General features: G+C 42.1%; 1 protein-coding gene across 2 annotated transcripts in view; it reads right to left on the bottom strand.

Moving 5' to 3' along the window:
* The window catches only part of PTPRG (protein tyrosine phosphatase receptor type G), a 605,571-nt gene that overhangs the window by 457,797 nt on the left and 123,071 nt on the right, over positions 1 to 24,703 (bottom strand). For both annotated transcript variants that reach the window (XM_065407550.1, XM_065407549.1), the window contains exon 2: positions 22,150 to 22,254. In XM_065407550.1, the coding sequence (XP_065263622.1) occupies positions 22,150 to 22,254 (105 nt within the window). The remainder of the gene's footprint in view (positions 1 to 22,149; positions 22,255 to 24,703) is intronic.

Raw genomic sequence — 24,703 nt, forward strand, 5'->3', positions numbered from 1 at the left:
GAGCTTGCAAGCTAAAAGGAGACGAGATGTAAACTGGTGGGTGAAACAAATAAACAGGCTTTTTGTTGTAATCACATCCTCACATCAAAATACCCTGCTGATTACACTCCTAGATCATAAGCATGGAATTCTAGTAATAGCGTTTAACATGCATTTTATACAAAAGCTATCGTCACCCGTATCTTTCTAATCATGGTACTGCGTGTCTGAATGGTTAGGTCCATGCTGCAGCTATACCATTTCCTTATGAAATTTCAAAAACCAACACTTCAATTTTAAACTTTAATATGAACTTACATTTTAAAATATTAAATTATCCAGTGAAGCGGACTTGAATGTAAAAAAGACCATTTCCTCCATCATTTACATTAAAGCTGAAAGTACTTATTTATTAAAATAAGCAGAGATGTCCATATGCCAGGAAATTAACATCAATGAATGTTTAAAATGCCCAGTATCACTTAAAAGACTGTAGAGCATTATGGTCTTTTAAAAATGGTATAACTCAGCAAAACTATCTACACAGCAGTTATTTTTATTATAGAGACCAATGCTACTTTGATGAGAGGGATCAGAAAGCTCTTTTCTGTGCGTTGTGACTCTGTTTATAACTGTGTATTGAAATCATGACACGAGACAGGAAGTGATCACCATGTCTTCCATAATTTAAGGTCTCATCTTTCAGTGATTGGTAGATTGCTGCATCCACGTAGGTCAGGGGTTCTCAAACTGGGGGTCGTGACCCCTCAGGCAGTTGCGAGGTTGTCAGCCTCCACCATAAACCCCGCTTCTCCTCCAGCATTTATAATAGAGTTAAATATAAAAAAATGTGTTTTTAATTTATAAGGGGAGGTCGCACTCGAAGGCTTGCTGTGTGAAGGGGGTCACCAATGCAAAAGTTTGAGAACCACTGACTTCAGTCCTGATTGATTTCAGTGGACCTTTGTGCAGGTTCAGCCAAACAGGATTGGCACCTTCGATCTTAAATTCAGTGAGGCTGGGATTGTTTCCCCTAGATATTCATACTGCACTGAATGCAATGGGCCAGACTGTTAAATGTATATAGATGCCTAAAGATGCAGAGAGATGCCCAGTGGTATTTTCAAAAGTGCAGAGGCGCCCCTCTGCATCTTTAGCCATCTAAATACCTCTGAAAATCTGGCCCAACATGCCTCTTTTCTTTACACTTCTCTAGATGCTACCAGAATACAAATATTGGTGATCACAGTTATCAACTATGCAACAACTCCAAAGAAATGTCAATTTTGTTTTTATTAGGATTCAAGCTCAAGTACTTTAAATTCACATTCAAACTATGGATCATTACTTCACCAAACACAAAAATAATCTAAATTCATAAAAATGTTATCTAGATTGCTATGATATTCCTACAGTGCTATAGATAGGACTGGTGCTTAACAGACCAGAGGACAAGTCATTGGTAAAAATGGTTAATCAAAGGGCCCAATCTTGCAAAAAGCTGCACCCAGAAACGCAGGCTATTCCTCCATGGCATCCCATGGAAATCAATGGCACATCATGTGAGAAACAAGCATAGTTGTTTGCGGGATTTGGACCCAACTCCAAACTAGGTCTTGACTTACACAGTGCATAATTCTTGTACTGGTCCACCGTGCAGGCCTTAATTTCACCTCCTTATGAATGCAGGTCTAGAATAGGCTACTACAAGCAGGTCTTGTTTAGATTTCACCTATGTGCTTCCAAATATGTAGCTATTAAACAGAACTGGCAAGGAAACAGAATTACTGCCTGTCAGGAAATTCCAATATTTCAAAGTCTGTCATACAAAATTGGGATGACAAGTCAAAATTTCAAGGATTGTCACAGAACTATCAAAACCCAGTGATGATTCAAACTGGAATGTTTAGTTTTAAAACGTCACCAAAATTGTCCTTTTTCTGTGGAAAATTTTGAGTAAACCACATTTTTCCAAAATATCGGAAAATGTGGTTTAATCAAAATCAAATTTTTCCCTGGGAAAAAGAATTTTCACGTCATTTTTCAATTTGTCACAACATTTTTGACTAACTTTGCTCTGAACAGGTTTTGCAGTGTTAAGAAATTGGCATGAGGCTCTCAAATGGCAGAGACTCCCGGTAGAAGTTTGGGGCAGAGCTGCGGTGTATCCAGAATGGCCACTTCCAAACCTAATAAGTTTGCAATTTTAGATAATGCAGCAAAAAGAGGCCATACCGGATGTGTCAAATGCACAGGGAAAGCTTTAATAAATGCATAAAAGAAGAGGGAAGGCTTTTTTTCCCCCCAGTTGTTCATAATTGTCATATTGTTACCTTGTGCTTCTCCAATCTGTTTGTTGTATCTACGCATTGTCCCTTGTCTCTCTTCAATTGTAAGCTCTTTGAGGAACAGGCCACCTTGCTACACATTTTTACAGCACAACAGGGCCCTGTTCTGTGTTTAGAGCTCCTATGATCCATGATCCTGAACTGTAAAGTCAGAGATTTGCTGAGAGAGAAATCCATCTTATATGAAAATAAATTCACTCCCCTGGGAGATCAGAATGATTACAGGGTATCTGATAGTATTGTATAACACAGAGCGGTCTCTCTCTTTCTGGTCTTCAAAAAACAAAACAAAACCATTTCTGAAGAGTTCTGGAAGCCTCTGAGTAGGAAAGTATTTGGGAAGATAATGTCACTTCTGGTTAGAAGCAGATTAGCATCTGAAATGTAAAGCCATTTTCACACCCCAAGGGTGAGAAGGACCTAGCATGTGATGCGAGCCTAGGCAACCTAAGACACGACAATACACCTTTAGAACAAAGACAACAGGCAAACGGAATGTGAAGTGATTTAAACTCTCTGTGACTTCACAGTAGCCGTTACCTCAGGGGGGTAAGCTTGTTTTTCTACTTGATAAAGATACACAGAAAGCAAAGCATATACACAACTGTCATTCATTCCAATGGGGTAGGAGGATTGAGCCCATAATGCCCAAAGACTCGACAATGCCAAATAAGCCATTTAAGGCTGTGCTCTTGCAAGATGCAGAACAGTAAAGTTAATGGCAATTAAAGGCAGTGGGTATCTCTCAGGATTGGGTCCAAAGGCAACAATGGATGGAGTGTGTGGAGAGAGGTATGTAGCCATAGTTTTATTACAGGAAGGAGAGAAGGAAACAAGGTAACTTTTTTTGATTGGTTACATCAGCATAGTTTACCTGTCAGTATCAGTCATCTTCAGTCTTCTATTTACAGTGTTGTTTTCTCCTTCGTTGAATTCTTAAGACGTTTATATGCTGGGCCAGGTGACAGTGCCTCAAAAATAATGTCAGAAGAATAGAAGTACCTTATTGTTCCTAAAGTTCTTTTTGGTCAGCTAAGATGTTCATGCATGCAATGCGGCATTACATCCACATGTTTAGAGTCATTACTGCAGTGGGGTAAAAGCTGTGCCAGAAGAGAGCCAGTGGAACTTTACCCTTGCAAATAAAACCTTTAGTATGCAAGGCAGGAAGATGAGTGGGTGCTAGCATTCGCATGTGGGCGACCTGAGCTCAATTCTCTGCTCTTGCTACAGACTACCTGTATGACCTTGGACTCAGTCTCTCTTTGCATCAGTTCCCCACCTGTAAAATAGCATTTCCGTTCCTCCTAGAGGTACTGTGAGGATAAATACGGAGAAGACTGTGAGGGGGTCAGATACTATGGTAATGTGGGCCAGATAAATGCCTATGATAGAACTGCAAGGGTGCTCTTGGAAAATTTCAGTTCAATAGAACCTTAGAGGCTTTAATTCTGAGAGAGACCTATCCTAGAGACCCTACAGACTGGGGTCGTGGAGAACTTAACAACACTGTGCGGAAGACGGACATTCAGGAATTGCCTTGAGATGGAGAAAAAACTCAAGGCCTGATCCAATCCCCACTAGCACCAATGGACAGACTCCAGTCAATGAATCTAAGGCTTTGTCTACACTGGACTTTCATTGGTAAAACTTTTGTCGTTCAGGAGTGTGAAAACACACCCCTCCCCCCGAACGACAAAAGTTTTACCGACGAAAAGCGCCGGTGTGAACAGCGCTTTGTTGGTGGGAGAGCTCTCCTGCCGGCAAAGCTACCGCCGCTCATTGGGGGTGGGATTTTTTGTCAGCGGAAGAGCTCTCTCCTACCGACAAAGAGCGGCTACACTACGCGCCTTTTAGCAGCACGGCTGTAGCTGCACAGCTGTGTCGCTAAAAGGTGCGTAGTGCAGAAATAGCCTAAATCTTTCCTGTGCTGTCAAACATCACTCAGGGCACAGACAAGGCCTCACCATCCCTGTCTACCCTGGGCTGCTCTTTGCATATCCTCAATGGTGTTAATTCCCATCAATTGTCCCTCTTGGAGTAGTATTTGAGGGAGCAAGTCTTTCCATCATCCCCTTTGCATTCCTCCAGCAGCCCAATGGCGTGCCGGCCGCGGCAGATGCTCCAGCACCTTGATGGCAGTAGGAAGGCGTGTGTGTTCCATTGACCCCGTGAGCTATGCCAGTAGGTGTTCTAACACCTGGGAAAGCTACCCAAGCCAGACAGGCCAAAGGGCAGGGACCAGTTGAGAAGCACTCTGCTGGTCCTCCACGATGAAAATTACAGAACTACAGAAACACAACAAGGTAGCCATTGGGAAGACTGCTTGCTAGTCAGACCAGAATACTGAAGGCTTTTAAAGCGGCTGCACATCGCTGGAAGGTGTTTTTCCCTAGCTGACAGTTCAGCCATGGAGAATAACGAGGGCCCTGTGAGTCAATAGTTCCCATCACTTCCCACAAACCAAATGTCAACAAGAATCAGGGATCTCCACCCTCTAGAACAGCAACAGAAAACAAAGGCTTCCTACTTTTCACCAGCGAATTGGGATAATTCATTCCTCCATCCTCATTAGGAACAAATTAAACCCCAATCGATCTGCCCACCCAGCAAGGCTGTGCAGTGAGGAAAGGTGGGAGTAAGGGTAGGAGACAGATCACTACTAGGAAGTACAAGTGCAGGAGACAGGAGCTTCATTTGCTTTAAACCCACTTGTCTCCCCAGCTCCACAAATGGGTTCACGGAGAGGCTTGATGTTGTCCTTATGCTGTAGATTGACGTGCCTCTTAAATAAATCATCCCGCTGCCAAGTCCGTGCCAGTGGTCTCCCTCAGCCTGCACAGCTTGGAAGGCTACACGTACGACCCTGAAGAGTTCAGGGTAAAGTTTCAAAACATTTCAAGAAAATCACTCAAGTGCTGTTTAAAGATGTAATTTAGATGCACAGCTCTGCACTCCGCTGCGGGATTTCATATTTATTTAATTTGGTGTTTTAAAGTGTACTCACCCAGTTCTGCGGGCACACGCAGGCTTTAATAAAAACCTAGCAATTGAGAACCAACGGCCAATGAACTGAGCCCTCCCAGCCGCCCCTGTTACCTCCCGCTTCCCACACCTTGCATCCCCCACATCCCTGGAGAAAACCCAGGAGCATCCATGGGCCTTGCAGCATGATTTTAGGGTCAAAGTCCAGGTTTCCCAAACAGGCAGGAACTGCACCCCACAACTGGGGATCCCCCCTCAGTGAAGGTCTCCTGCCTCCAGCCCCTTCATTGTTTCTCATGAGCCTCTGAACACCTGAGCTGCCACGATACCTTGGCAATGAGCTCTCCTTGTGGGCTAACCAGGGCCTCTGTATTTATCATCTGGTAAGGGAGGAAGGATGGCCTGGAAGAGAAGGCACTGGAGTGGGACTCAGGAGACTTGAGTTCAATTCCCAGATCAGCCACAGACTTCCTGTAACAGCTTGGGCAAGTCAGTCACTTAACCTACCCTGATCCGCAGGTTCTCATCTGTAAAATGGGGATAATACCCCCTGCCTCAGAGATGTGTGGATTAAAATCCTTTGATTGTGAGGCAGTCAGATGCTATAGTGACAAGAGCCACACATGCACCTAGCTAGATAGAAGTGACCTGTTAATTCTACAGGCAAACACCCGAAATCCAGCCTGAAAGGAATATGTGACAATTTTAAGAACTACATCAAACATTACACTGTTGGCAATTGACTGGCATCCTGTCAGTAGCCATTCAGCGCTGTATTTGCTTGCTAATTCCCACGGTTAAAGAATGCTATATTCCCTATCCAGGCACAGGCTGCCATTTCAAGGACCATAATGTTTTGATGTTACATTTTGCAAGATGGAGATCCTGCCTTGAGGGCAATTCCTGGGGTAGAGATACTAAGAAGAAGATTATCTTATAACTGCCTTTTTTATCGTGGAGACTCCACCACAGTAGCCACTACAGACCTCGGAAATAAAAGCAATAAAAGCAATGCTACCACTTCTTCATCTACTGGAGTATTTGCACTACTCACTCCATATATACAGCATGAGGATTCCACTTCTATTCTGCAACTAAAATTCTGATTCATTCCTGGATTATTTCACGCTTGGGCTACTGCAATGTTGGCACCAGACTACTTCTTTTATCCACACCCTGCAGACTATTCACAGCCTTCCTGCTTGCTTTGTTTTCCACTGCCGTTTCCTTGCTACTCACAAGCCACTCAGTTATTTATTCTGCTATATTTATTCAGTTATATATTAAACCAAAATTGGAAGTTCAATGTATTGCTGCAATCTTTTAAGAACCTCAAGGCAATGGCACTCTCTTACCTTCTGTGCATTCTCCAGCACATTTGTTCAGCTTGAGCTACAGTTGGTTTCTGATCGTGCCATCTCTCATTTGCACATTCAAAATACACAGCTATTGTATATTTATCTCCACACTGGGGGAATTTTTCCTTAGAAAAGATTCAGGAACATTTTAGACTCAATTCCCTTTTAAAATAACTAGAACTGAGGTTTGCTCTTTTAAAAATGAACATTTAACTCTTTGCTGTGTCTGAACACATTTTCCATTGTTTAAAGCACTATAATTATGGCTATGTCAATTTTCAGCAAAATATCCAATTCTGGTTATAATGAAAGAGTTGAATAGCCAAAACACAATATATGTTTAAAGGGTTATGTGTCGTTAGCATTGTTTTGTAGTTTCCCATTTTGGTGGAAATAACTAGACCCATGATTGTTCTGTGGCAAATGAGAGAATTTTGAGATAATACGGAAGCTGCAATATTCGAATCTGTGAAATCCCCTTTTAACACTCCAGCTTATGTTTATTATATTGAGACAGGCAGAAACCACATGAAAGAATTAAAGCTCTCTGAGATCTTTCTCTGGTTCTTTCCTGAATGCCTGCTCATTATCACACCTCTGCTCTAGAGAGGGGTTAGACTCAGGAGCTCAAGGTTCTCAGTCAAACTTATTCAGCAGCCTACCTCCCAGCCAAAAAACAGAGTTTTCAGTCACAGATTTATTTATTTTTTTCAGAAGCATAGAAACCAATCAATTCACAATTTCAACAAGGGCACTGGCCAAAAAAGGTGAAAAATGGCAACTTTACCTATAGCGACCATAGAATCATAGAATCTCAGGGTTGGAAGGGACCTCAGGAGGTATCTAGTCCAACCCCCTGCTCAAAGCAGGACCAATTCCCAACTAAATCATCCCAGCCAGGGCTTTGTCAAGCCTGACCTTAAAAACCTCTAAGGAAGGAGATTCCACCACCTCCCTAGGTAACCCATGTCCAAGACTGAAAAATCCAGATATTATTCCTTGCACATAACCAGGATATCAGCAGTCATTCTGGTTGTATTTGGAATAAACCACAAGTATTTCAACCATCAGAGGGGAGAAGGAGAAGGAAAAGACAGTGTTACTGGTGTCTAATAAAGAAACCACTTTGTCTGTGTCTCTGTGAAAATAAGTTAGGGTATATCTACAATGAGCTAAAACCCCCTGGCACTGATCTCGGAGCCTGGGCCAGCTGACTCACAGAGCTAGGGCTGCGGGGCTAAAAATGGCAGTGTAGCGGTTCGGGCTCGGGCTGGAGCCTAGACTCTTAGACTCTCCCTCATCACAGGATCTCAGAGCCCGGTCTCAAGTCTGAGCCTGAGCGTCTACACTGCAGTTTTATAGCCCCACAACCCAAGTTCTGTGAGCATGAGTCAGTTGGCTTGGGCCAGCTGGCTTGGGCCAGCCGCAGCCATGCCGGGGGTCTTTTATCGTAATGCAGACATACCCTTAATGTCCTAAGCGACCTCGCGGGAAGGTGACATGGAGATTTGCCAATGGGTGACTAAGTGAGAGAGGAATGCCTCTCTTAATCCAGAAAGGGTGTCTTGGAGGCAGAGAACAGTAGGAATGAGTAACTTCTGAGGCTCAAAAGCCAGCAGGGCAGCTTTTGCTATACAAAGGTTGTGACAATCATGGTCCAGACACACCAAAGGGAGAACAGAAAAAAAATCAACAATTAAACCAAGTGGTTGCATCCTACATTCTTGTACTACAAAAAATATATATATCATGTAAGCTCTCCTATGAAAGCCTGTAGTGCTTGAAATGTAGCAATCATTATGAGAGAATATACAGGCGATGGTTATGTGAATTTTTGTGTTGGTGTATATAGAAAAAACTGCTCATAAACTGCAGGGCAACTTCAGCTCCACCTCTCAGTCGGGTGGTGAGCAGTCAAGCAGGAAGGGCCTCTCCCAAACCAGCTGTTTACATGAAACCAGCTTCGATGAGTAATTATCCATTGTCCAGCCCAGGAAGAGACAACGGTGGTCCATTAACTCTGATGGTAAGACACCGAGGGCATCTCCATTCTTGAAAAGCTGCAGTGGTGCAGCTGTAGCGCTTCAGCGTAGACACTACCTATGCTGTCAGGAGGGGTTCTGCCGCCAGCGTAGGTACTCCACCTTCCCGAGAGGCAGTAGCCAGGTTGACGGAAGAATTCTTCTGATGACCTAGCACTATCTACACTGGGGTTAGGTTGGCTTAACCACACTGCTCAGGGGATGAGGATTTTTCACACCCCTGAGCAACACAGTGAAGCCAATTCAATTTTCTAGTTTTAACTCGAAGTTGAAAAGAACATGGTGGCTCTCGAACATCAAGTCAGGAGGGAGTGTCACCACTCTGACTAGTCATGAGTCGCTGGGGACTAAGGGGGGAAAAAAGACTTTTAAAAGCAGGATTGGAACTAAGCTTTTTTTAAATCAAGAACTTGGAGGACAACCTCATGGTCGGAGACTGTCTGGGAACACTAGACCCCCCCCCTATAGCTAGGGGGTATGCTGAGAAACTGTTTGAAGGTAACAGAGAAACAAGATGGGTGAGGTAATATTTTACTGGACCAACTTCTTCTGGCATGAGAGAAAAGCTTTCAAGCACCACAGAGCTCGACCTGAGGAAGAAAGCTTGTCTCTCTCACCAACAGAAGTTGATCCATTACAAGATATTATCTCACCAACCTTGTCTCTCAAATATCCTGGGACCGACATGGCTACAACACTCCATACATGAAGGCAACATAACTCTTATTAGAAAAGGGATTTTATCAAATATAGAAGTGTAAAGCCTAAGGCTGGGTCTTTAGGTTTGGTTTCTGTGTAACGTCCATGGGTTTGCTTCCACCTTACTATTTCATCTCTGAATGTGTTGTTTTTCTATTAAAAAAAGTTTTAGATGCACAAATAAGTCAGTACTCATGCTTAGATAAAAATAATAAACTGTCAAGCCATTCCATTTCATGAAAAAGGTGAATACTAATATCTGGATCAATTGTTAACCAATCCAATTGCCTTTGTAAGTGATGGCATCATAGCTGGTTTCAACATGGCTCAGGGCAGACAACCATTCACCTCTGATCAGCAGAGACAGGATATGCAAATCTCAATTTACTGATCAGTTCAGAGATTAATAGGAGTATTTTTCTGGTCTTCTAACTTCAATTCACCTTTAGAATGTTAGCTTGAAAGGAGAGGTGACTTACTTTTGAAATTCTTAGCTGTAGCAGACATTTCTGGATATTTTTGATGAATGTGTTCAGAATGTTAGAGAGTGTACAGACTTCATATTTTTTGTCAACATCAAGATATATTAGCATCCTGAGAGAGAGAGAAATATTGACCAAGGCAAACAGGCCATTAGTTACCTCTCAGCACAATAAGTCTGGGTGTTCACCTCTACAGAAGTCACTATGTGACAATTGTTTCCGGTGTAGTTCGTATTAGCTGTTTGCCTAATGAGAACACCAGACCCAGGCAAAGAGCTGGAAATTGAGATTTTTACAAAGGACAAAACCAAGTTACATTTCATCATATTTAAAACCATTTGCTGTTCTTACAGGAAATAACCTTTAGTGGTTTTTCCTGTTTTAATGCCAGGAATTGTTTTTAAGGAAAAAAAAGTCTCAAGTCTTAAATTCACTGGTTATATTTTAAATACTGCATCTTAAAGGACAATAGAAATTGCCATTTGATGACAGTCACATTCATATAAAGCAATGGCTGCTAAAATGACAGCAATGAGCAAGATCCCTTTTCTTAATGGATTGGTCCTGCTTTGAGCAGGGGGTTGGACTAGATGACCTCCTGAGGTCCCTTCCAACCCTGAGATTCTATGATTCTATGATCTGGGTAGAGGTTTTCTGGTTTGAGTGAGAGAGTAAGATGCTTTGGTTTGATTTTGTTTTTTTTCCTTGCTGCTACTTTCTTTTATGTACTGAGATGATCTCATTAAACCATTCGGTAAATCATCCTTTCTTTGTATCTCACTAATTAGTCATAGATATTTCTCTGGACCGTGGTTATTGACAGATTTGTAGAGTACCAGATTTGGATCCAAAAATCCTATCCTCCATCACATCCCATAGGCTACTGAGTGACAAAATGGGATTGGACCAGGTAGGGGCCAAATGCTTTCAGAACCCACTGATGTAACACAAAAACAACATTAAAGTTTGAAAACAAAAAATTGGTTTACTCTTCCAAATATTATTCTTTATGAAATACAGTAGATAGCCTAAGGACGTGTCATTCAAAAAAAGCCCTCAATCTGGTACACTTTTCCATGTTGTGTATTTGTGAGATTTCTTTTTAATTTAAAGAAAGAAAAAGACAGAGAAAGACTTATGAACTTGCAAAGAATTTTCCACATTACGGACAAGCCATCTGAACTGCCAGTAGTCACCATTATGGATACTGGGAGTATGCCCCATTTAGCCTATTAAATATGGGAATATGGATGTGTTTAACAGACATTTTAGGACCTGATCTTGCAATTCACTAACATAAGAACGTCCATACTGGGTCAGACCAAAGGTCTATCTACCCCAGTATCCTGTCTTTCGACAGTGGCCAATGCCAGGTGCCCCAGAGGGAGTGAATAGAACAGGTAATCACCAAGTGATCCATCGCCTGTCGCCCATTCCCAGCTTCTGGCAAACAGAAGCTAGGGACTATCCCTGTCTATCCTGGCTAATGGCCATTGATAGACCTATCCTCCATGAATTTATCTAGTTCTTTTTTGAAACCAGTTATAGTCTTGGCCTACACAATAATCTCTGGCAAAGAGTTCCACAGGTTGACTAACAGACTTATTTGGGCATAAGCTTTCGTGGGTAAAAAAAACTCACCTCTTCCATGCATCAGAAGGACTGAGGTTTTTTTACCCACGAAAGTTTATGCCCAAATAAATCTGTTAATCTTTAAGGTGCCACCAGACTCCTTGTTGTTTTTGTGGATACAGACTAACACGGCTATCCCCTGATACTTGACAGGTTGACTGTGCGTTGTGTGAAGAAATACTTCCTTTTGGTTTGTTTTAAACCTGCTGCCTATTAAATTTCATTTGGTGATCCCTAGTTCTTGTATTATGAGAAGGAGTATACAACACTTCGGTATTTACTTTCTCCACACCATTCATGATTTTATAGACCCCCCGTATCATATACCCCTTAGTTGTCTCTTTTCCAAGCTGAAAAGTCCCAGTCTTATTAATCTCTCCTCATATGGAAGCCGTTCCATACCCCTAATCATTTTTGTTGCCCTTTTCTGAACCTTTTCCAATTCCAGTGTATCTTTTTTGAGATGGGGCTAACACATCTGCACGCAGCATTCAAGAAGTGGGCATACCATGGATTTATAGAGGCAATATGATGTTTTCTGTCTTATTATCTATCCCTTTCTTAATGATTCCCAACATTCTGTTCACTTTTTTGACTGCTGCTGCACATTGAATGGATGTGTTCAGAGAACTATCCACACTGACTCCAAGATCTCTTTCTTGAGTGGTAACATCTAATTTAGACCCCATCATTTTATATTTATAGCTGGGATTATGTTTTCTAATGTGCATTACTTTGCATTTATCAACTTTGAATTTCACCTGCCAGTTTTGAAAGATCCTTTTGTATCTCTTCACAGTCTGCCTGGGATTTAACTATCTTGAGTACTAAGCACAAGCAGACTGTTGGTCTCATGTGGTAAGGTCCTATACTGGTGTGACTAGTTCTTATGGAGTTCAAAGGGATTGCTCACGTGAATAAAGGTACACAAATGCTTATGTGGTTGGAGAATCAGGCCCTGCAATGGTAAAGCTATTTAAACTGAGACTCCTAATTCATTCAGGTTGAACTACTCTTGATCCAAACCTCTACTTTGCATTACGCTGTAATATTTTAGCCAAATATTACAGTCAATCTCTTTTGAATCTCTCTAGCCAGATTTGACATATGCACATGTATACAATATATTGCCGAAACACACACAGAAAGTATTTCCCATAGAAATGAACTTTAGCACTTTGTATCAAAAATTCCATCTCCATCCATTCTTGCAGGTTTAAAAGGAATTTGCTATTCTTTTTCTTTTCAGTGGGCTTTCATTCGTTTCTGAAGCTGGTTTAAAGAGCTAGTGGCATACTCCTTTCTTTTGATACACTGTAAGCTTCTGCTCTGTGATTATGACAGAAGCCATTAAAAACAGACCTTGAGTTCTCACTTCATTTAATTATCTGTTCTTTTATTTTTTTCCTCTCAAGTTATTACTTCTCTTATGCAAGTTCTCATTTATCCCATCTGCAGTTAAGGGCATCATAAGACTCACACAAGAGCTGTATTTGTAGATGATGGACGTTATCATTTTGTAAGGCTTAAAAAAAATAGACTTGTACAACTGGATGAGATGGTGGGTGGACCAGGCCCCTACTGCCACACAAACCTAGAGTATGAGGACAGCACACGGAGGAGTTCCACTGAGGTCCAGAGAAGATGTCTCTAGGAACTTTCCATCACCGTAGTAGTTGAGTGCCTTATAATCAGTAGCAGATGTTTATCCTCAGAACACTCCTATGCAGTAGGGAAGTGCTAGTCCTATTTTACAGGTAGCGACTTGCCCAAGGTTACTCAGCAAGTCTTTCACAAGGCCAGAAATGGCGCCCAGATCTCCCGAGTCCCAGCTCAGCACACTACCCCCGAAGCATCCTTCCTGCCCCTGGCTGTGGAGCAGCAGTGCAGTTATTCCACAGGCTGCCTACCCAGGGGAGGTTTGACGGTGGACCCTGTCACTGAGCAGCCCCTTCTGAACTGTTCTGCCCTTGTAACTGACCCCTTGCCCCACAGCAGGCCAGTGGTGCCCACAACTCACCTGATCACTGAATGTTTTAGCCTGAAAACACCACCACTCTGCATGCCATCTGGCAGGGAAAGAATCAGCCTTGCTCCATTGAAATCAGTATCCAACTAAAGCTCAGCTCAATGTATGAGCAACAGGCACACAGGTCTATGTGGTCTCCATGGAGCACCTGTTACAGTGCTGGTCACCACAGTGGCCTGAATGCTGTTGGTAGTTAGCAGGAGCTGTTTGGACATGTGATGCGGGGTCCTTGTCTCCAGCTGTTAAATTACACTAAAAGAAGCTTTAAAATAGTTGCTAATAGCACTTTACCCCACCAGCAATTGCTATCGTTGCCCCAGGGATGTTCTATGACTGCAAAGAGAAGACGACATGGCCTGGATAACTGACTGGGAAGGGAAGTGTTTCACCAGGAAATGTATACAGAAAAGCTTGAGGACCCCCCCGATGCAGATGATTATGTAAATCGCTACACATGACATGACAACCACCCGAACCATGGCCAAAACCTCTGCCCAAGAGAGTCATCACCTGTGAAAGCTGGGCAAACGGCTTCGCCACGCCCTGCCCAGGGAACAGTCTAAGACAGGTAGGGGGAGGAGAGAAAGAAAATAGGTGGCTTCCAGCCTTCACCTCATCACACTCGATTCAGGACAAATATATGCTCAGCATCTGTCCCCTGCCAGCTACCTCACCCCAATCTCTGTAGACATGTTCTCTCTACATCAGTCCCCAAGGTCTACAAGCACAAACGTGGAGAAGAGATATGGGATAAAAGCAGCCAAGCTGGTTGAAAATCCCACATGTAGCTGGGGATGATAGGGAGGTGGTATACATGGGTCAGGGGAGAAGTGGAGCAGCTCCCTTAGAAATGAATAGTAACTAGACAGCATCGAGAAGCATTTACATGCTAATAATATAGTCTCGCTCTCCTCGGTCTTCATTTTATTGTACACTCCATTAGTTTTCCTTCCTTAGGCCTGGCAATGCCAGAATCCCCTCAGACTCCTGAGTGAGCATTGCAGGAGTATTTTTCAAAAGCTTGGATATTTATCCATCTTGTGCAAGCCTCTCTAGTTATTTCATCATCTGTTCTCCTTACCACCTCACAAACTTTTCATGAATAATGCCCCTCTACATGCTCCCTTTCCTTTCCCGCTCTCCCTGTCTCTGGGAACAACTCCTCCTGCTTGGAGCTGAAGACAGCAGTTCACCTTGCCTCAATACAGCACTCTCCCACAAGGCACTGCACGCGCTCAAGTGCCTTCAATGTGGCATGTGCACTATCTAGACAGATTCCTCACTGCTATATATTGTGTATTTACTGAGTGATAAAATGGGGTTGGACCAGGTAGGGGCCAAATGCTTTCAGCACCCACTGATGTAACACAAAAACTCCATGCCAACTACCATGGAGGCCTGCACTGTGTCTCCGAGTCTGGGATGTTAAACTCTAAAAGGGTTTCTTCCCGAATGGAATTTCATATTGTACTGCTCAAATATTATACTTACGTTATACCATGAGCGCAACTTAACAATAAATCCTCTTTCAGTTCCTTGGCAAGGAAATGGTACATAGATCATTTCTGCCATAGAAACCCGCCACAATAGTATTTAACTTAAAAAAGGGGCACTACACAAAAATGAGGATGCTAGTTAAACAGAAATTAAAAGGAACAGTCAAGGGTGAAATGCCTGCAAACTGCATGGAGACTATTTAAAAACAAAGGCTCAAACTAAATGTATACTCCAAATTAAAAACAGTAAGCGGACTGAAAAAATGCTACCATGGCTAAGCAACAGAGCAAAGAGGATGTTATGGCCAAAAAAGCATCCTTTTAAAATTAGAAGTCAAATAGAAGAATAAACTCTGGCAAGTCAAGTATAAAAGTATAATTAGACAGGCTAAGAAAGAATTTGAAGAGCAACTAGCTGAAGACACAAAAACTAACAGCAAAAATTGTTTTAAGTATATCAGAAGCTGGAAGCCTGCCAAACATTCAGTGGAGCCACTGGATAGCAGAGATGCAAAAGTAGTACTCTAGGCAGACAAGGCCATTGCAGAGAAGCTAAATGAATTCTCTGCATTTGTCTTTACTGCAGAAGATGTGGGGGCGATCCCCACACCTGAACCTCAGATTGGTCACCTAAAAGAATGGAACTGACCCAGATTAAGGTGTCAATACAAGAGACTTTGGAACAAATAGATAAATTAAACAGTAATAAGTCACTAAGCCCATATGGCAATCACCCAAGAGTTCTGAAGGAACACAAATATGAAATTTCAGAACTACTAACTGTGGTATGTAACTTATTGCTTAAATCAGCCTCTGTACCAAATGACTATAGGGTAGCTAAAGTAAAGCCAATTGGGTTTCACTCCCAGGCAAATTGGTTAAACTTACAGTAAAGAACAGAATTGTCAGACATAGATAAACACAATATGTTAGGGAGGAATCAACACAGCTTTTGTAAAGGGAAATCATGCCTCACCAGTCTATTAGAATTCTTTGAGGGGGTCAACAAGCATGTCAACAAGGCTGATCCAATGGTTATAGTGTACTAGGACTTTGAGAAAGCCTTTGATAGGGTCCCTCAACGAAGGCTCTTAAGCAAAGTATAGAGTCATGGGACAAGAGGGAAGGTCCTCACATGAATCAGTAACTGGTTAAAAGAGAGGAAACAAAGGGTAGGAATAAATGGTCATTTTTCACAATGGAGAGAGGTAAATAGTGGGGTCCCCTAAGGATCTGTATTGGGACCTGTGCTGTTAAACATTCATAAATGATCTGGAAAAAGAGGTGAACAGTGAGGAGGTAAAGTTTTGCAGATGATACAAAATTACTCAAGATAGTTAAGCCCAAAGCTGACTATGAAGAGTTTCAGGGGGATCTCACAAAACTGGGTGACTGGGCAACAAACTGGCAGATGAAATTGAATGTTGTTAAGTGCAAAGTAATGCACATTGGAAAAAATGTCAACTACACATAGAAAATGATGGGTTCTAAATTAGCTTTTACCACTCAAGAAAGATCTTGGAATCATGTGGGATAGTTCTCTCAAATAATCTGTTCAATTTGCAGCAGCAGTCAAAAAAGCTAACGAAGTTAGGAACTGCTAGGAAAGGGATAGATAATAAAACAGAAAATATCATAATTCCATTATATAAATCCATGGAACGTCCACACCTTGAATGTAGTTCTTGTCACTCCATCTCAAAAAAGATATATTAGAATTGGAAAAAGTAGAGAACAGCAACAAAAATGACTACGGATATAGAACAACTTCCATACGAGGAGCGATTAAAAAGACTGGGAAAGTTCAGCTTGGAAAGGAGATGACTAAGGGGGGATATGATAGAGGTCCATAAAATCATGAATGATGTGGAGAAAAAGTTATATTTACTCCTTCACCGCAAGAATCGGGGTCCCCCAATTATATTAATAGGCAGCAGGTTTAAAACAACCTTAAGGATGTACTTTACACAAAGCACTGTCAACCCGTGGAACTCATACCCAGGGGAAGTTGTGAAGATCAAAACTATAACTGGGTTCAAAAAATAACCTGATAAGTTCGTGGAGGATAGGTCCATGGTCATTAGCCAAGATATTCAGGAATGCAACCTCATTCTCCGGGTGTCCCTAAACCTCCAAGTGCCAAAAAGTAGGACTGGACGACCGGGGATGGATCCCTCAATAAATTGCCCTGTTTTGTTCATTCCCTCTGAAGCATCTGGCAGTGGCCATTATCAGAAGACAGGATATTGGGCTAGATGGATCATTGGTTTGACCCAGTGTGGCTATTCTTATGCCTCTATTTCCCAATTTTACTTCTTTTATCAGCAATAGTGACAAAAAGGGTTCTAATTAGATAACACTAATCAAGTAGAACTGCATGTGATTGACGACTGAGAACACACTAGCTATCCTCTGTAAAACAAAACAGATTGGCTATTTTCCCTGTAGAAGCTGGAGATTTATCAATAGACAAAACGAAGCAAAAAAGCCAACAGATAATGTGTAATTAAAGATCGGTCTATATATTTTACACTGACATAAATCTCAAATGAGCAGTGGATGGTAAAAGCTTTTATTGGGGATAAGGTGATATTAGTCACCAACGAAAAAACTGAATAGTCATGAAAATAGAATTTAGAAAATCGTTACATGGAGAGACGTTTCATAAACTGCAGGACTGATTAAAATCAAAATCCAATAACTCACGCAAAGAGTTTTCATATCTATGACAGCAGACTAATTCCAATAGTGTTTTATTTGTTTTCTTGAAACATTTTCCTTTAATAGGCTGCAATGAATATTCCAACTACATTTTTAGGTAACCAAAACCAAGGAAACATACCAAATACCACTTAACCTGTAATTTTTGTATAGTTGGTAGAGCACAAATAAGAATTGACAGACTATCCATCTTAACATACAGATTTTTCCTTGATTTGTTTCCTTCTATCAGATTATTTAAAATCCAATAAAGAAATAAAATTTGAGACAATACCTTTCCTGTTCATTTGCTAGTATTCTCAAAGTTTAAGCAGAAAGAGTTCATTTGTCATCTGTTACTGAAATGTATTTTGTTTATACGATCTCATTTGCAAATGAGACAGCATCTCTTATTATGACATCGAATTAAAGGAAATTGACATCTGATATTTGTGTGTATTAATGGATGAATTCTAACCTCAGCTACTCATGCAGTTTCAGTGAAACTGATAATTTATTACTGAGGACAGAATTAGCAGTATTATCTAGGGTATAATTTTCCTATTTAGCTGGCATCAGTATTCAAATTCCTTAGAAACCCAACTTTATCTTTTCGATAAAACCAGTTCTACACAATGTCTCCATCAGGACTAACATCAAATGTGTGAAATACATCACAAGTCCTTTCAAAAAAAGTCTGGCAAAATTAATGACACAATGGACCTTCAGAAAGAAAGAAGTGTGTGGAAACAGTTTCTGCAAACAGAACCATAGCTACCAACATGAACTTTTCTTTTTTCTCTTCCCGCACCCGCCCCCTCACCCCCACCCCCCCGGCTCCTGAGGAACTAGTCTGCAAATAAACTGGAGGTCTAGAACCTTCCAAGCCTGCAATAACCAGAGAATTGTACACGGAGGTGGGTTAGTACAAGTTACGTTGTTTCTTGATTAGTAGTCTCAAAACTGATCCAAGAGAGCAGGTTTCTCCTAGACCTTTCCTAACAAGCCAAGAGGACAAATAATAAAACATCCACCAAAACCTACCTTCTCTAACAAATGTTGCATCAGTCTGTCTCACTGTGACGCAAAACTGTAAAATATATACACTCAAAGCAGTCATTTGAAAGCCCCAAAAGGTTGGCATCTGGACTTCTGGACACACACTTCCACTGTGAGATGCTGGGAGATTGTTTGAATAGCATATGAGAGGTTGGGGAATTACTTGTGAAGGGGGAAAATGGTAAAGTGAGAGTTTGTGGGAGCAGAAAATTCCTTAGAGGGGTCCAGAAGAACTACTTGAGGTAAGAAAGAGAGAAGCAGGAGAGCAAGTTGGGGAAGTTTGGGGGAAAGTAAGGGGAAAGCAAGCAGTGGTAGGAAGACTGACCTGGAAAACCGGTATTTGAGTGAGAAGTGGGTAAGGGATTTTTGACTGGGGTTGGAGAGCGCAGGGATTAAAAACCTAGCAGGAGCGTAATCTGCAAAAATGTAAAATTGGAAGCATGCACACTTAAAATATACAATACTCATGTAACCCTAAGAATGTCTCAATGTCAGCCAGTAAAGGGGGTTACAAGAATATCCTGATCCCAGTATGTACATTATGGTTCACCAAAGAATATCATGTAAGGTCCTAAATGAAAGCCATGCTCACACTGGTCATTAATATCATTGGGATATGTACATATAGATACATTGTAAAAAGTAATGTATGTATACTGAAAATATGTTCCTGTCAAGGAAGAACTAGCAAACAGATTTTCTCTCAGACAAAGGAGGTTTATTCACCTGTCTGTGCAACATGTAACTTAAGCATTATAAGCTAACACAGTTTATATACAAAGCTAATAGGGAGATGTGAAATCAACAAGATAACAAAACACAGGTAAATAAGACACGGGGGTTCTCCTGAGTTGGAGAACAAACAATGAACTTTGGGGATATAAGTAGATGGCAAGGAAGACACCTCTTTATCCCCCACCTAGGAAGTAATTGGGTAATGAGATTACATTAATGAAAACAGGCTCTCAACCAGGCTTGGCTGAAAATGCTGCAAAGGACATTTGAGGTGAGATAACTTAGGCTAACCTTCTGTCTGAATAAGTTTTAAGTTTAGTCTCTAGGAACCATGTACTGATTTTGTTCCATCTGTAACCCTCCTGTTACCATGATCCTTATTCACTTGCTCTTGAATCTTGATCTTTGATGATAAACTTACGATTATTTTCACTATAAACATATCTCAGTGCTGGGGTATTATTTAAGAAGGTGATCCGGAGCGGAATCATTCGAGCTGGCATGTGCATTGTTCCTTTGGGGAGAGCATACCCGGTATTACTGTGAGTGTTCAATGGTTACGGGGCTGATCACTACAGGGAAAAGTTTCCAAAGGACTCAGCGATGGGGTGCACCTATTATTCATCTACAAGGCAAAGGGAAGGCTGGTATATCCCAGAGTGCTTGGGTGGCTGACAGACTGGGAGCTGATACCCGTAAGGCATTTGATACGGTTCCACGTGGGGAATTATTAGTTAAATTGGAAAAGATGGGGATCAATGTGAAAATTGTAAGGTGGATAAGGAACTAGTTAAAGGGGAGACTAAAACGGGCCATACTGAAAGGTGAACTGTCAGGCTGGAGAGAGGTTACTAGTGGAGTTCCTCAGGGATCGGTTTTGGGACCAATCTTTTTATTACTGACCTTGGCACCAAAAGTGGGAGTGTGCTAATAAAGTTTGCGGATGACACAAAGCTGGGAGGTATTGCCAACACAGAGAAGGACCGGGATATCATACAGGAAGGTCTGGATGACCTTGTAAACTGAAGTAATAGTAATAGGATGAAATTTAATAGTGAAAAGTGCAAGGTCATGCATTTAGGGAATAGCAACAAGAATTTTTGTTATAAGCTGAGGACTCATCAGTCAGAAGTAACAGAGAAGGAGAAGGACCTTGGAGTATTGGTTGATCACAGGATGACTATGAGCCGCCAATGTGATATGGCCGTGAAAAAAGCTAATGCGGTCTTGGGATGCATCAGGCGAAGTATTTCCAGTAGAGATAAGGAGGTGTTAGTACTGTTATACAAGGCACTGGTGAGACTTCATCTGGAATACTGTGTGCGGTGTTCTGGTCTCCCATGTTTAAGAAGGATGAATTTAAACTGGAACAGGTACAGAGAAGGGCTACTAGGATGATCCGAGGAATGGAAAACCTGTCTTATGAAAGGAAACTCAAAGAGCTCGGCTTGTTTAGCCTAACCAAAAGCAGACTGAGGGAAGATATGATTGCTCTCCATAAATACATCAGAGGGATAAATACCAGGGAGGGAGAGGAATTATTTAAGCTCAGTACCAATGTGGACACAAGAACAAATGGATATAAACTGGCCATGGGGAAGTTTAGACTTGAAATTAGACAAAGGTTTCTAACCATCAGAGCAGTGAAGTTCTGGAACAGCCTTCCAAGGGGAGCAGTGGGGGCAAAAGACATATCTGGCTTCAAGACTAAGCTTGATAAGTTTATGGAGGGGATGGTATGATGGGATAGCCCAATTTTGGCAATTAACTGATCTTTGACTATTAGCAGTAAATATGCCCAATGACCTGTGATGGGATGTTAGATGGGGTTGGATCTGAGTTACTACAGATAATTCTTTCCTCGGTGTCTGGCTGGTGAGTCTTGCCCACATGCTCAGGGTTTAGCTGATTGCCATATTTTGTTTCGAGAAGGAATTTTCCTCCAGGATAGACTGGCAGAGGCCCTGGAGATTTTTCACCTTCCTCTGCAGGGTGGGGCATGGGTCACTTGCTGGAGGATTCTCTGCACCATGGTCTTTAAACCATGATTTGAGGACTTCAATGGCTCAGACATAGGTTAGGAGTTTGTTGCGGGAGTGGGTGGGTGAGATTCTGCGGCCTGCGTTGTGCAGGAGGTCAGACTAGATGATCATACTGGTCCCTTCTGACCTTAAAGTCTATGACTATGACACCCAGTTAAGCACCAGCAAGTCTCTCTCATGCTGGAGGCAGAGGGGGAGGAGGTATCTAGGCGACTCAGTCCTGGGCACTCCAAGAATCATCACAGCTCTTCAGTGCCATTCTGTGGAGAGCGGGAGGGGGAGTGCAGTGGCTCCAAGAGCAGTGCATGAGTGTGCTATGCAATTGTGCTGTTGTGTGTGTGGAAGGCAAGGTCAGGGTGGGTCAGTCAAGCTCTTGAATTTTCAGGAGTGACAGTACAAAAATCCAAGTTGCAAAGATTGCAAAATAAAAGTCTGATTCCGGTTTCAAATTCCTGAAGCATACGTAGCAGCAAAACTAATACAACAAACATTTCAAACAGGTAGTTTGGGGGTTGGCAGTGTCCCAGTCACATTTCACTCCAATGTGGTATGAGTCAACTCACCTGAGTAAGCCCAGTAAGAATCCCCCGAGGCCTTACGCCGCCGTATTTGCACAGAACTACCATGTCTGTTTTCGTGCAGCGAGCCAACGTACCCTTCAGTCAGAGCTGAGAAAAGAAAAGAAACAGCAGCAATTAGGAAAACGACGTTCACTCGCTAAAGATATTATTTGTTAAGCAGAGACAATGGGTGTGGTGCTGTTCAGGAGTAAGGAGCGTCTCTGTTTCATGAAGAGTTCACAATCTAAAGAGACGACACAGAAGACAGGGCGTCCTGGGAAACCCTCATGACCGAGTTACCTTCGGAATAGGTTTTGTTGCTTCTTGAACAAAGACCTTTCCTTGGGGGGGGGGCAGAAGAGGGTGCAAAGAGGAGAGAAGGGCGTAATGGGATGTTCGGGCTGACAATGCTATTGGAGGAAAGGGGGCACGGTGGGTACGCTTTGGGGAAGGGACTGTCTTTTTGTTCTGTGTTTACACAGCACTACCAAAATGGAATCCTGGTGCATGACTGGGGCTCTTAGGCATTACAGTAACACAAATAATAAATGACAACACGATTTCGGCCTGGACTCTATGTGTACAGACTTCTGAATCAGGCATACGGTCTCTGAAGAGACAACAGTGGGTTACTGTGACACAGAGGCTCCTAGGCAAAGTGTCCCCTGTTCTTTGCCAACAACTCTCACCTCAGACCTGACAAACTCACTACATCATACACATCTTACACAATATTTATCCATGAAGAGTATCACGCAAGGTATCAACAACAAAACGTACACCAGCAGAGAGTCTATCCCAGGACATTTAGACTGTCGATAGACTTTCTATCTAGCCACACGAAGGGTACGTGTGGACTTGCTTTACTATTCATACACAAAACAATAACTGGTATAGGAAAAACAGCAGGTAGCCAGATTCTTGAGACACACACATGCCAGAGTCCAGCACATTCTATAAACTTTCTGCTTTTGATACTGTATTGTATTGGTTCCACTACAGCAGAAACTATATTTAAAAGGGGGAAGGGATAGCTCAGTGGTTTGAGCATTGGCCTGCTAAACCCAGGGTTGCGAGTTCAATCCTTGAGGGGGCCACTTAGGGATGTGGGGCAAAATCAGTACTTGGTCCTGCTAGTGAAGGCAGGGGGCTGGACTCGATGACCTTTCAAGGTCCCTTCCAGTTTTAGGAGATAGGATATCTCCATTAATATATTTATAAAAATCCCAAAACAGGTAGCCCTCCTATGGCACAGAAGTACCCTCTCTCCCAGACTGTGTGGAGGTCTTTGGCGAGGTTAATATTAATTGGCCAAAGTGGTGAAGGCTTGAGAACTTCATTGACGGGAAGTCACACTTCAGCAGCTTATGCCCTCCAATCCACAATGGAGGACATTGACACTGCCTTCCAGCCAAGGAGAAGGGGCAGTAGTGTCAGGCAGCCACCTTGTGTACAATCCCAAGACCACCACGCAGCAAAAACATCATTAAAAAGGAGCCACCAAGCTGGTTTGCTTTCATAAAGTAAAGAACTAGAACCCACCAAACAATACAAACTACACTGTGTCACAGAGTACTTTCATGTTTTTTTTCTGGTTACTGTTAACATCTGCTTCTTTCTTTTAAAGCAACGCTCAGCTTTCACAAGAGGACAAGTTTATACATGCAGATTTTGTGTATTGCTTCTGTACACGTGACAATCAAATCTGAGCTGTATGAGTTGACAAATGTCAGAAAGGTAGTCTGAAGAATTCCACTCTCTTTCACAATACACCACACCTGCATACCAATGTCTTATAATAAATGCACATAAAAAAAATAAAACCGCCTTTTAAATCCAAAGAGAACTGTCTAGGCAGTATTAGAAGAAAAGCCGAGCATAGTCTGACTCAACAGCAATTTAAGTCTGACTGTTCTCAGTTCAGTTATTTAATCAGGAAGGTACTAATTAAATAATTCCAACACTTAACTTCAGTAAAGTGTCCAAAAGGTTACTGCTTGTAGTAGCCGTACCACAAGTGGTGTATGCCCGTCACTTCTCAAGCCAGGCATAGCAAGGCTGGGCTTGTAACAAACCTTCATGGAACACCAAGTATTGGCAGTTCAGTTCAATTCTTCCCATTGAAATAAATCCAGCTTCGTACTAAGGTACCTTGGAGCTTGTTACATTTCAGTAGCAGGTGTATTAAGCTGCCCCATCTACAAAGCAGTGCAAAGAGTTTCATTCAATGGCAGGGCCAATTGATTTCTGCAGCACAATCATGCTAAATTTTGTGGCAAACTGGAAGTTCTCTACCAGTGTGAATGGAAGAAAAGAATTTCCCAAAAACATACTGTAGGGTTCGCCCCAGCCCACATGAACAACAATCTTGACAGATTGTGTTATTTAATCAGAACCTCTGGTTTTGAGTATTTTTCCTGACATTTCAGGCAGCTGCCAAATTCCTGGTTCACTTGTAGAATCCAATTGTGAAAACTTGAACTTAAAGAAATAAGAAATCAGGAGTCATGCTGCAGGATTCAGGTTCAATATGCCATACCCCTTCCTCCTGTCTGCT

The sequence above is a fragment of the Emys orbicularis genome, chromosome 7, assembly GCF_028017835.1.
Source record: "Emys orbicularis isolate rEmyOrb1 chromosome 7, rEmyOrb1.hap1, whole genome shotgun sequence".
NCBI lineage: Eukaryota > Metazoa > Chordata > Testudines > Emydidae > Emys > Emys orbicularis.